At 36.2% G+C, this 13,687-nt stretch overlaps 1 protein-coding gene across 1 annotated transcript in view; it reads right to left on the bottom strand.

Annotated features, from left to right (window-relative positions):
• The window catches only part of LOC121379146 (testis-expressed protein 2-like), a 57,901-nt gene that overhangs the window by 41,703 nt on the left and 2,511 nt on the right, over positions 1–13,687 (bottom strand). The window contains exon 2 of the mRNA XM_041507631.1: positions 2,785–4,012. Within this exon, the coding sequence (XP_041363565.1) occupies positions 2,785–4,008 (1,224 nt within the window). The 5' untranslated portion in view covers positions 4,009–4,012. The remainder of the gene's footprint in view (positions 1–2,784; positions 4,013–13,687) is intronic.

Here is a 13,687-nt window from a genome sequence, read left to right as displayed (position 1 = left end):
TCTGAATTTACATTTGAAAAACAATTTTTATTTTCTTTAAATTTGATTTGCAAATATGTTGCATAATTTTATAAGTTAAATAATAATTCAGTATACTTGTTTTAAGCATTCATACTAATATTTCAATTGATAACTTGTTTCAATATCAATATGAGTGGATATTTAAAATAGCACTAAACTGTGTACATATTACATAGTAAATGTTTGAAATGTTTGACAATTGAAAAAAATCTTGAACAGTGACAATGTTAATGACAAAGAGAATGAAACCAGGTCAGAGGAACATTGGCCAATTAAAATTAGACTGACCGTCAAACATCTAGATTGTATTACGTGAACGATATTGTGCCTAATAATAAAATTCCTCATCTATCTGAGGTTCTGGTAACATACATGAAAACGTTTAAAATACCAGTATTTTATTTTTGGCCAATCAAACATGCCATCTTTCCATTTTAAGAATTTAACTCAGATTAGATTTCCTTGTAAAGACAGCATTAACACAATAAAATGGTTGCTTTCTTTTTATCCATTATATACATTTAAAAACATAATGTTGGTAATTAGAATGATACTTTCCATTTTCTGGATATCCTGTCATTTACATATAAATTATAAAATACATGTACAGTCAATATTTGCCTTTGGATAAACTAAAATTAAAGTTTGCTTCAAGTAAATATATTATGTTACATTTCCACTTTCTGGACCCAATATATGTTTAAAGATATATGTACAGGGCTTGAAATAGCAGCCTGTGAAAAGAAGTCTATTTTTAAATCTTGCAAGTAAAATAAACATTCACCTGCTAAAAATAACTCAAAGTTGCAAGTCATTTTTAAAACCCCAGATGTACATACAATCATTTCATCTTCTATTTAGCTGTGGCCGAGCCCATAATTCTGTTACATTTTAATTTTATAATGCTTTAAACTACATATCAGAGGTCCTAATTTTCCACACACTGTCCCAAACCCCTCACCTTATGCTGTCTTATATCCAGCAGGCCATATTTGTGTTTTTTCACAGCAGGCCATATTTCTTTTGGCCTGCCATTTAAAAAAACTGATTCTATGTTTTCTAATTTCCCCTATATCTAATTTTTTATTTAAAAAAAAAATTAAAGTGGATCATGCAATGTAGTACTTTGTCAGTGGTAAAACAAAAACACTAATAAAAAGAATATTACCTTCAATTACATGGCTGCTGTACACACATTCATAGTGTATATTACGGAAGTGTAATATTTTTAGTGTGATGGTATCCTCATAAAATAGCTAAAGTCAAACACATCCATTTATTTTACAATATTTTACTTATCAGATTTGGATTCTCCAGACATTTTTACATTAAAAACAATCTTAATATTTAAGGAATAACATGATTTGATTTTTTCACTCCATGTCCACTTTAGCGTGGAATTGCCCTAAAACACACTTTAAAAATACAATTTTCTGTTATACTTATGCTTAATTTTTTTTTTACAAACACACACAAACATACTATAACACACATCTTAAAAATACCATTTTCATGCACACATACAAATACCATTTTCGGTTATACTATAACACACACTTTAAAAATACCATTTTCTGTTATACTTATAACACACCTTAAAAAATACCATTTGTTAATGCAGAACTTAAAAATTACCATTCTGTTATACCTATAACATACACACACACCTTAAAAATACCATTCTCTCTTTTTTTTTTACCTATAACACACACCGTATAAATACCACTCTTAAAAATACCATTTTCTGTTACACCTATAACACACACTTTAAAAATACCATTCTCTGTTATACCTATAACACACACCTTAAAAATACCATTCTCTGTTATACCCATAACACACACCTTAAAAATACCATTCTCTGTTATACCCACAACACACACCTTAAAAATACCATTCTCTGTTATACCCATAACACACATCTTAAAAATACCATTCTCTGTTATACCTGTAACACACACCTTAAAAATACCATTCTCTGTTATACCTATAACACACACCTTAAAAATACCATTATCTGTTTTACCTATAACAAACATCTTAAAAATACCATTCTCTGTTATACCTGTAACACATACCTTAAAAATACCATTCTCTGTTATACCTGTAACAAACATCTTAAAAATACCATTCTCTGTTATACCTGTAACACACATCTTAAAAATACCATTCTCTGTTATACCTGTAACACGCATCTTAAAAATACCATTCTCTGTTATACCCATAACACACATCTTAAAAATACCATTCTCTGTTATACCTGTAACACACACCTTAAAAATACCATTCTCTGTTATACCTATAACACACACCTTAAAAATACCATTATCTGTTTTACCTATAACAAACATCTTAAAAATACCATTCTCTGTTATACCTGTAACACACACCTTAAAAATACCATTCTCTGTTATACCTGTAACAAACATCTTAAAAATACCATTCTCTGTTATACCTGTAACACACATCTTAAAAATACCATTCTCTGTTATACCTGTAACACGCATCTTAAAAATACCATTCTCTGTTATACCTGTAACACACCTTAAAAATACCATTCTCTGTTATACCTATAACAAACAACTTAAAAATACCATTCTCTGTTATACCTACAACACACACCTTAAAAATACCATTCTGTTATACCTATAACACACATCTTAAAAATACCATTCTCTGTTATACCTATAACACACACCTTAAAAATACCATTATCTGTTTTACCTTAAAAATACCATTCTCTGTTATACCTGTAACACATACCTTAAAAATACCATTCTCTGAGACAGGCTCTTTCATAACAGGAAGTTCCATCGGTGGTAGCTCTTCTAGAAGGGGCAGTTTGAAAGGCTCTCTGGGCTTTGGTGGTTGATACAACCAAGCATGTAGTAATATTCCGATTGACACAAACAGACAACCCATGACAAATCCCGACAGATAATCTGGCAGGGGAATTATGTAGTAAGCAAACACACACATCGCAATAGCAGTCATTTCTTGAACTGGTATATGTCTGGCTGTCTTTGACTGGGTATTGGCAGAGTCTTGCTGTATCACTGGACACGAGGGTGCCACCCTTGGGGAGTCTGTGCTATATGGTGCATTACTGGGTGTGCAGTTCTCCTCATCAACCCGCGATGAGTCCACCAATTTAGACATGGAGACAGTCGCGGAAGTCTGTAACTTCTTCTTTCCAAGCCTCTTCAGTTTTGACCTCTGTTTGACCGACATTGAGATATTGGGTGAGCCTGTGAAGTCCTCCATGGGTTCGTTGCTGTAATATTCATCAATAACCTCAATGTCATCCATGAGGTCATCACGGAGGCCATCCATCTCGTCATCGAATGCGCCGTCGTCTGTAGGAGGATTTAATAGTGGGTCGTTCTCGGGCATAATCTCACGTTTTACTCCAATCTCTCCTCGGAAAAGAGACGTTCTTTCTTCAATAATTTCTTCTTTTGCAAATGGATCTACAGGTTCTACTTTTACATATTCATTTGGGCTTTTGTCTTCTTTAACAACCTCAACAGTTTCTTTTTCAGGACTTGTGTTTGAACTAGAATCACTGGATATTTCCAGCTTCTTCTGAATTGTGTCAGTGATCTTCTCCTTAGTGTCCGTTATTTTATCTTTTATACCAGATAATATATCCCGGTATTCAAACACCGATGACTTGTTCTTTTTCGTGGGTGATGACTTGTCAAGTTCATCAAGTGCCGGTGCTGACGAGTGGTGTTTAGAGAGAGTTGGTTGTTCTGCAGGACCCGGTTTTGTCGTGACACGCACCGTCCCCCGCTCGCAAGCCTTCTGTATCTTGTTTTCCTCCACCACTCTGTCAAACTTGCCCGTGAAAATGGTGAGATCGTCTTCATCCTCTTCCTCTAAAGACTTGAAACTGATGCCCAAACCTCCAGTGCTTAGCTTGCTTGCTGACCCTTGCCGTGGGGGAGGCGGCCGTGGGGGGCGAGTGTCCTTCCTGGTGCTCATCACTCTAGAAATAAAGAAAACAACAAGCATAAAGACCCTTCCCATAATGTCGACCTTTACATCAAGTGAGAATTCAAATTTCATATTTGTGACAGCAGAGGGGACGATTTGGACTTGAAACTAAAATTCAAACTCAATCTTTAATGACGTCACATGCACACATTTTGTATGGCGTTGTCATGACATTAGTGTCTCAGACTCTATTAGAGTCTCGAGTCTAGATTCTAAAAGTTTACCACAGGTAATAGCTACAGACCAGACCACAGGTCACAGTCACAGACCAGACCACAGGTCACAGTCACAGACCAGACCACGTGTAATAGTCACAGCCCAGACCACGTGTAATAGTCACAGAATAGACCACAGGTAATAGTCACAGACCAGACAACAGGTAATGGCCACAGACCAGACCACAGGTCATGGTCACAGACCAGACCACAGGTCATGGTCACAGACCAGACCACAGGTCATGGTCACAGACCAGACCACAGGTCACGATCACAGACCAGACCACAAGTCACAATCACAGCCCAGACCACGTGTAATAGTCACAGCCCAGACCACAGGTAATAGTCAAAGACCCGACCACAGGTAATAGTCACAGACCCGACCACAGGTAATAGTCACAGACCCGACCACAGGTCAGTCACAGAATAGACCACAGGTAATAGTCACAGAATAGACCACAGGTAATAGTCACAGACCAGACCACAGGTAATAGTAACAGACCCGACCACAGGTAATAGTCACAGACCCGACCACAGGTAATAGTAACAGACCCGACCACAGGTAATAGTCACAGACCCGACCACAGGTAATGGTCACAGACCAGACCACAGGTAATGGTCACAGACCCGACAACAGGTAATGGCCACAGACCAGACCACAGGTCATGGTCACAGACCAGACCACAGGTCATGGTCACAGACCAGACCACAGGTCACGATCACAGACCAGACCACAAGTCACAATCACAGCCCAGACCACGTGTAATAGTCACAGCCCAGCCCACGTGTAATAGTCACAGCCCAGACCACAGGTAATAGTCAAAGACCCGACCACAGGTAATAGTCACAGACCCGACCACAGGTCAGTCACAGAATAGACCACAGGTAATAGTCACAAAATAGACCACAGGTAATAGTCACAGAATAGATCACAGGTAATAGTCACAGACCCGACCACAGGTAATAGTCACAGACCCGACCACAGGTAATAGTCACAGACCCGACCACAGGTAACAGTCACAGACCAGACCCGACCACAGGTAATGGTCACAGACCAGACCCGACCACAGGTAATGGTCACAGACCCGACCACAGGTAATGGTCACAGACCCGACCACAGGTAATGGTCACAGACCAGACCACAGGTAATGGTCACAGACCCGACCACAGGTAATGGCCACAGACCAGACCACAGGTCACGGTCACAGCCCAGACCACAGGTCACGGTCACAGCCCAGACCACATATAATAGTCACAGACCAGACCACGTGTAATAGTCACAGAATAGACCACAGGTAATAGTCACAGACCCGACCACAGGTAATAGTCACAGACCCGACCACAGGTAATGGTCACAGACCAGACCACAGGTAATGGTCACAGACCCGACCACAGGTAATGGCCACAGACCAGACCACAGGTAATGGTCACAGACCCGACCACAGGTAATGGTCACAGACCCGACCACAGGTAATGGTCACAGACCCGACCACAGGTAATGGTCACAGCCCCGACCACAGGTAATAGTCACAGCCCCGACCACAGGTAATAGTCACAGCCCCGACCACAGGTAATAGTCACAGACCAAATCACAGGTCAGTCAGACCAGACCACAGGTCACAGTCACAGCCCAGATCACAGGTAATAGTCACAGACCAGACCACAGGTCACAGTCACAGACCAGACCACATGTCACAGACCACAGGTCACAGTCACAGACCAGACCACAGGTCACAGTCACAGACCAGAGGTCACAGTCAGACCAGACCACAGGTAATAGTCACAGACCAGATCACAGGTCAGAGTCACAGACCAGACCACAGATCAGTCACAGACCGGACCACGTGTAATAGTCACAGACCTGACCACAGGTCAGTCACAGACCTGACCACAGGTAATAGTCAAAGATCAGACCACAGGTAATAGTCACAAACCCGACCACAGGTCAGTCAGAGATCAGACCACAGGTCAGTCACAGACCAGACCACAGGTAATAGTCAAAGATCAGACCACAGGTAATAGTCACAAACCCGACCACAGGTCAGTCAGAGATCAGACCACAGGTCAGTCACAGACCAGACCACAGGTAATAGTCACTGACCTGAATAGACCACACATCATAGTCACAGACCAGACCACAGGTAATAGTCAGACCTGATCACAGGCAATAGTCACAGACCTGATCACAGGTCAGTCACAGACCTGATCACAGGTAATAGTCACAGACCTGATCACAGGCAATAGTTACAGACCAGACCATTGGAGCTGATTTCCATCAGACTGCATGAAAACATGATGGATTCATTTTATAAATGTTGGGGGTTTTTTTTGCTTTTAAGTTACTGTATGTTTGTAACATGTCAATGAAATATCATACATCTTAAAAATTTGTACACAATAAATAAAACATATCCAACAGTAATTTTTTATATATGATATATAGTGAGACCTCGATAATCCAGACTCCAGTAGTGGGCCATTCCATGGTATTTGGTCCATGGGTGTGTAAATTTCAAAATGATCTGTTAAACTAAGTTTTTATTATAGCTTAAAGTTAACACCCTCAAGCACATACAAATACACTTTTATTGCCAATTTACTTTTGTTTTATGGGTTTTAATGACAGTTTTATTTGAAAAAAATAATTTTTGTAAGCCAGGATGTGACATTTATTTTTTGGTAATATTTCATTACTGTTATGTCAAATTTAAAAATTATGTATCAGGACATCATATCTAAAATATACTGCATATGAAAATACTACTTTGCCTTCTTTCATATCATAATTATTTTTCAAAATACAACAACCATGTATATCAGTATGTGTTAGATGAGTCCAGGTTTATTTACATGTCTATCAGTATGTGTTACAGATGAGTCCAGATTTATTTACATATATATCAGTATGTGCTACGAGTCCAGGTTTATTTACATGTATATCAGATATGCTAAAATATACCAAACAAAACACCCATATTTTTGACAAAACGTACCGTATCCTACTTATATACATTAAACTCATAAGCACCAGTTTACAATTCACTTTCAACAGGTTTTTAACAAAACATACCTAAATCAAAACTGTGTTCACTAATTCCTGTTTTCACCCTGAATACGAAACTCAGCATGATTAAAAATACGGAAGTAGACAAAAATTATTTGGGTTGGATGGCAAAAATGACAGCTTTCGGTCAAATGACACACTGGGAAGGACTCTGTAAGGCCACGATAAAGTAATTAAATGGGTATTAACAGTTGAGGGTCTTATCAAATAAACAGCAAATAAGTACTGACAGATTACTTGAGAATGAGTTATAATGCCAGACATTCTGCTTTGAATGTACTGCACCAAAGAAAGAGTGATCAGGAGAGGTGATCGATTCATTTGCCCTCACTGTAGGTTCAATAGTCAAAACAATGAACAGTAAATTACATGTTCCATACTGATTTTCAGCTTATCCACAGTTGTCAACATTTAAAACTTTATGATGTTTCATGATTCATTGTTAGATCAATTTTACTGTCCTTTTCATCAGTTGGTTACAAAAAGGTTTGTTTTAAATACCAAATAAATGTAATAAAATGTTCCAGAAACAAAACATTTCTTTTAAGTGACCTCAATTGAATATGACGATTTAGAAAGTAGCAGTGTTTACTCTCGACTTTATAATACTCTAACCAGATGCCATTTGTTTTAGGGGAAGTGTGTTTGGAACACTGTTTATTATATTACCAGCGTTCCAGTAGATTTTATTTTCATTTGACATTACTATAAACATATTTATGTACGGGTAAGTAACATTTCCGATTAAGTCAAACCTTAGAGTCTCGAAATTACAATATTCAACTGTAATTACAAAATTTTAATTATTATTTTACTTTGTAAACAATGATGTCGTTAAATTTATCCGGCTGTTGGATTGAACATGCGTAGTAGCATTTTCCTGTTAGTGGGATGGAATTCAATAGGTCCAGGATATGTGGCGGTTGCCAGTATGAATTGTAGGCATTAATGGCCCCAGTACTAAATGCCCCTAAAAATAATTGGTCAAAACGGCCCTAAAAAAGTCAAAACGGCTAAAGTCGAAAAGTCAAAACGGCCAAAGTGAAAAAGTCATAACGGCCCTTGAAAAAAATCAAGACTGCCTTAGGTATACAATTAATTATTTCATCTACACAAGAAAGATAACTCTGCAAAGACAGAGTTTATGTAGTAAGGTCTCATTACAGGGTGTATACTACCTCGAACTTTGACCCAGCCGGATGTTATTTGGTTTAGTACTACCTACACTGAAAACATACATTTTTCAAAAAGTGTCCAGCTATGTGTCTTTATGACAACCAGGATCTGGTGTATTCTGACATAAACTGACAACATCACTGAAACTGTTGTTTCTACAGTGCAACCTAATATAATGTACACCTCAAAAGGCATATATATTGCATGTAGTTTTGTACAAATGCAATATGTCATATTAAACAACAAAATGTTTTAAAATAAAACTCCTGAAGATATTTACTTTTAGTTGGGTGTGTGTACTCAGGTATATATGTAGAGACAACAAAGATAGTCAGAGTACCTCTACCCCTTTAAAGAATTCCATTAAAACACATGCACTTGATTGACCCCTAGATAATGAAGACCGTAACAGGCACATTAAAGAAATATCAGTATTAAAAAAATACACTGTCTGAGGAAGGAAACACAAACATGACTGTACCTGTATGAAGTAATGACTTAATGTCCTGAACATTAGTGTTGGGAGGAAATCCTGTATGCTGGGTGTGGGTGTCTTCAAGTTACCAGGTGTGGAAATTTCAAATCTATCGGCCATGCTGATTTTCATAATGAACCATCAAAACCATTGGCAGCCACCAATATTCCTGACTATATTTTATTTATAGCCTACTGTAGTTGGAGGTTTTAATAGTTGTCATATCTGGAATTATCATGCAACTTTCACACATTTATTTTTGATTAATTACTGAAAAAAGCTATTTTTAAATGACAAAATTACCCGAACATCTATTTTCTTGCATTATTCTCTAATCTGGATGAATACAATATGTATATTGGATGTATTCCTACAATCTGTAATCCAGCATTTTATTTAGCTAGTAACATTAGGTAATACAGCTTTAACAATAAAATAAATTATCAACTTAATCCAAGGCAGATAATCAAATTTGAAAAAATTGGTTCTGAATCTAGCATAAACTCAAAATGCTCTTCATGAGAGCTAACTAAGTGATTATTAAGAAAGAAAAAAATTATCTGGAGATCTAAGTATATGTTTAACAACCTCATTGTTATGTATAAATAAGAACCGAAGGCACAATAGTGACAACAAATTTAATTATGTTTTTGGTAAAGTTTTTCTTCAAATTTACTTTAAATTTTGCATAAAACTACAAATTTGTCTAAAATATAACTTAGCACCCTATAAATATGTCAAAATGACAATAAAAAATCAAGTTCTTTACAAATTTGAGTTTTCAGAACTTCATACATGAAAAAGTAACAATGTTAATGGAAACTAAAGACATTAACCCACTATTGGCACAAGCTATTTTTAATATAAAAATAAATTGCTATTAAAATCTTAGTTTAGGTTGCCTATATATAATACCATATTTAAGAGCAGTTGTATAAGGCAAGTCAAATACCATGTAAAAAGAAATTATTGAAATCTTTACAGTATGAATTATAGGCCAAAACCAACTTTTCCTCAGTGCTAACTTTGATTCAAACTCCATTCAGAGCCATGTACAGAGATTATTGTCAAGGTCAAGGTCATTGTGAACTTGCATGGTCGAATGATGGCTAATTAATCAACCAGTGTAGTTTAATTAAATAAAATGACAAAATCATAATATTTTTTATTATGCACTGAATATGTGCTATAGGGTGTATACTACCAAATCAAATCCCATAGACGACAATAGTAACATATGTGGCTAAAACTCCTACCTGCAACGGATATAAATACTACCACCCTTTACACTTAAAGTGAATCAGAAAAAAATGGGGGTCAAGCTGCTCGTTTCTGAGATAACGGGTAGCGTCTATGACTACCCTAGTTTCACACAAAATTCGAGTACTTTTTTTTTACAGGTACCCCATACATGTTTCAAGCACAAGGCTACTTGACACATTGGTACTAGATTAAATAAAATTGCACATTTTTTTTACCCAGATGAAACTATTATTTTTTACAACCAACACACTCACATTTATAACCAATCACAGGACTTGTGGTGTTCACTTCTCTATCAAAAGTTCGGTGCACCTCGAACTTTGACCCAGCCGGAAGTTATTTGGTTTAGTACTACCTAATGGGAATTAATTTAAGGTTATAGTATCCTTGCAGTATGGGTTTTGGAACGGATAAGCAACGATCTCGTGTAGTGTAGAAATAACTATGTTTTTCTTGTTATTATTTACAGAGACATAACCTAATGTATATATATCAGCAAGCAATCAAGCTTCAAGGCTGATCAAAGAAGATGCCCATTGACAGAATCAACTGTACCATTTAACTGAATAAACGATAGGTGAAGCACTTTTTAAAAGTACAGTTAAGTTGGCAATCAATCATTTCTATCCTAACACCCCCATCCCAAAACTTCCACACACTGAAAACATCCAAGGCTCGCGCTGTCGGTAGCCAAATTGGCCACTGACTAATTAAAAATTATTTTTAAAAAAATGGCTAATAAAATTTGCAAGTGGCTAAACTTTTGGCTAAACCATTTTCTATCTTCTGATGTGAACAAACGGTTACATAATCTATCCGACAGCTCAAACATAATAATAATACCAAATATTCAATTAGCGTAATAGCGATCTCGTGACCGGTAACGAGAAAATCCAGAATACAGCGTAGGCGTTATGATGTTTGTTTATTTTAATAATCATATTATTAATTTTAATAGCATGCATTCGACATGTATGACAGCAATGTGACGGTAATTCAATGGAAGATATGTAACTTATTATTTTAACTTGGTAAAGTCTTTGAACCAAAGTAATAAAAGCAAACCAACAATGCGTGTCAATTTGAATACACATGCCAGTTCAGGGCCGAAAGACATGTCGGCTATCCCAAGAGCTGAGTTCATCCAGATCGAGCGAAAACAAAACGTTCGCTACACTGGTTTGTGCTCTTCAAGTTAAACCAAATGGACATGACGGACACCAATCAAATAGTTCGCGAACGTTAGGAAGAACGTTCGTTGGCTGAACCGAGGAAAGCTCACGACGCGAATATACGTCACGCTTCAGAGTCAGCTGACACCCACGTGTCAAGAGGCTTCGTTGCGGACATTGAACAATATGATTACACAGAAATAAATCTTGATGTAAATTTGTAGAAAAACAATAGTTGTTTGCATCAATGAATACCTAATGGCAGTTTCGTTTATTCCCTTTGTCTTTGTTAATTTTGTACCTATGGTCGAGAGATCGTGATCGCGGGAAATAAACATGCAGTATTTATACAAATTGCAGTTAAACGTATACTGAATTAGTTTACAATAATCATATTTGTTAGATAATGTTAGATATATATTTGTAAGACTGTGAGGTGACATTTAATAAGTTAGCTGGATTTTAAAAAGACCATACATTTTAATTTTATTAATGGTTATTTTATAAAAAAAAAATTATAAATAAAATATACCGTGAAGTCGGCATTCTTAGCCTAGGTATTTTACAAGCAGAAATCACAACAAGCATTTAACACGACGCTGAAATCAACAGCAACAACATGGCACAAATTATGAAATTGTTGGGGGTGGGGAATTGATGGGTTACTTTAAAAAAAGTTTTATAAAAAGAGTATGATTAGCTGGATTGAAGGCAAACACAGTTTTCAACCCACTACACCACTTATTTTGGCTTGATTTGTGTTATACTGATGCTAAAAATGTAAACGCCTTAAAAAAATCCTGGGGAAAGGCCTGGCCCAGTGCAAACATAGTCACTATTTGTCAAGATGTAATATATGAATGCACTTGAACGTTGTTTAATCCTGAACCAATATAATCGTATGCAATGCATGTAAACTAAGGACAGGGGACTCATTCGGACGTTCATAGAAATATATTGAGGTAGGGGTTGTCTAAGTGTCTTGTGTTTATTTCATTAGCTGCAGACGACAATGTTTCGTGCAACAGGGGAGTAAAATTCATTGTGAAAATTTGGAGACAGAGGCATGTTTATGTATGTTAAAAAAAGTGCCTAACGGAAAATAGTACATTTAGTTACATGGTATTTTAATTGTTTATACTTACTGCAAACTGGCAAATTGTAAACATTGTTTTATTCGTATAAATAAAAAATACTTCTGTCAACAAAAAGGTCTGCATTTGACGTCATAGTTTTTCTTTGATGACGCACAATTGCTTATTCAAGATAGCGCGCCAAAATACATACCGCGTCATAATACATACCGAGACGATACCTATTCTCGGAACAGGCGTGACGTCACACGGCCTAGTTAACGATCATCCGGGTCTTTGGGGGTGAAGCAAAGCCTTAATGATTACTGTTTTACATAGAATAAAGTTATCATATTAACTTTTTGCATGCCTTGCATACTGTCATTTATTTTCTGTAGCTAACAAATAGTTGCAGCATGTCTTATGAGTATTATAGCAGCTTGGGTTGTCATATAAGAGAAACGAACAACGGGAATCTGAATTAGTATAATCTATATTTATTACTGACGTGTTTCCGTATAGCTTGTATGTCGAGAGGACCTGACTATAGGCAGGTTGGGCAGAATATAATTTTTGTTGATGCAATTTTCAGGTAATATTAATTATAAATTTTAATAAGTTTGAAATGATAAGATAATTATTAATATTATAATAAATATGATGTAGGTTACAAAATATATAATTTGTACCGTATGTATAATAATAAAATTTTATGCATTATTTAAAGATAATTGTTTTTATGATTTAACATAATTATTTTATTTCCAAATAGAATGTAATAATTAAACAATTGTAAGGTTGTTATTTTACAACTTTAAATTACATTATTATTATTGTCATTCTTATTATATAGATGTAATGGCAACAGTGAAAATGTTCCACTGAATATATTCTTTTATTCTTTAAAAAAAACCCAGTTTCTTGAAATAATGAAATGATTTTGTTTTCACAGATTGTGAAATTATCTCATGATGTTGGCCTTCCTTACCGGTTGAATGCAGGCAAAAAGAAAATAGCAATATTATAATAAAATATAGCCAACCTCAGACCTGGTCATTTAAGGGGAGTTATATCTCTCTCTGACTACCCATCACTCCCCTGAGATTAGTTCAAGGAGAATAATATATCGCTCCCTTTTGCATGTGAATATTAATATTTTAAATTGCCCCCATAATCTAAGTTAGGGGAGCAATTAATAACTCCCCTCAGTTATTTCCATGTCACTGCCT

Source organism: Gigantopelta aegis, chromosome 8 (assembly GCF_016097555.1).
Source record: "Gigantopelta aegis isolate Gae_Host chromosome 8, Gae_host_genome, whole genome shotgun sequence".
NCBI lineage: Eukaryota > Metazoa > Mollusca > Gastropoda > Neomphalida > Peltospiridae > Gigantopelta > Gigantopelta aegis.
This window is presented reverse-complemented; position numbering and strand designations above follow the sequence as displayed.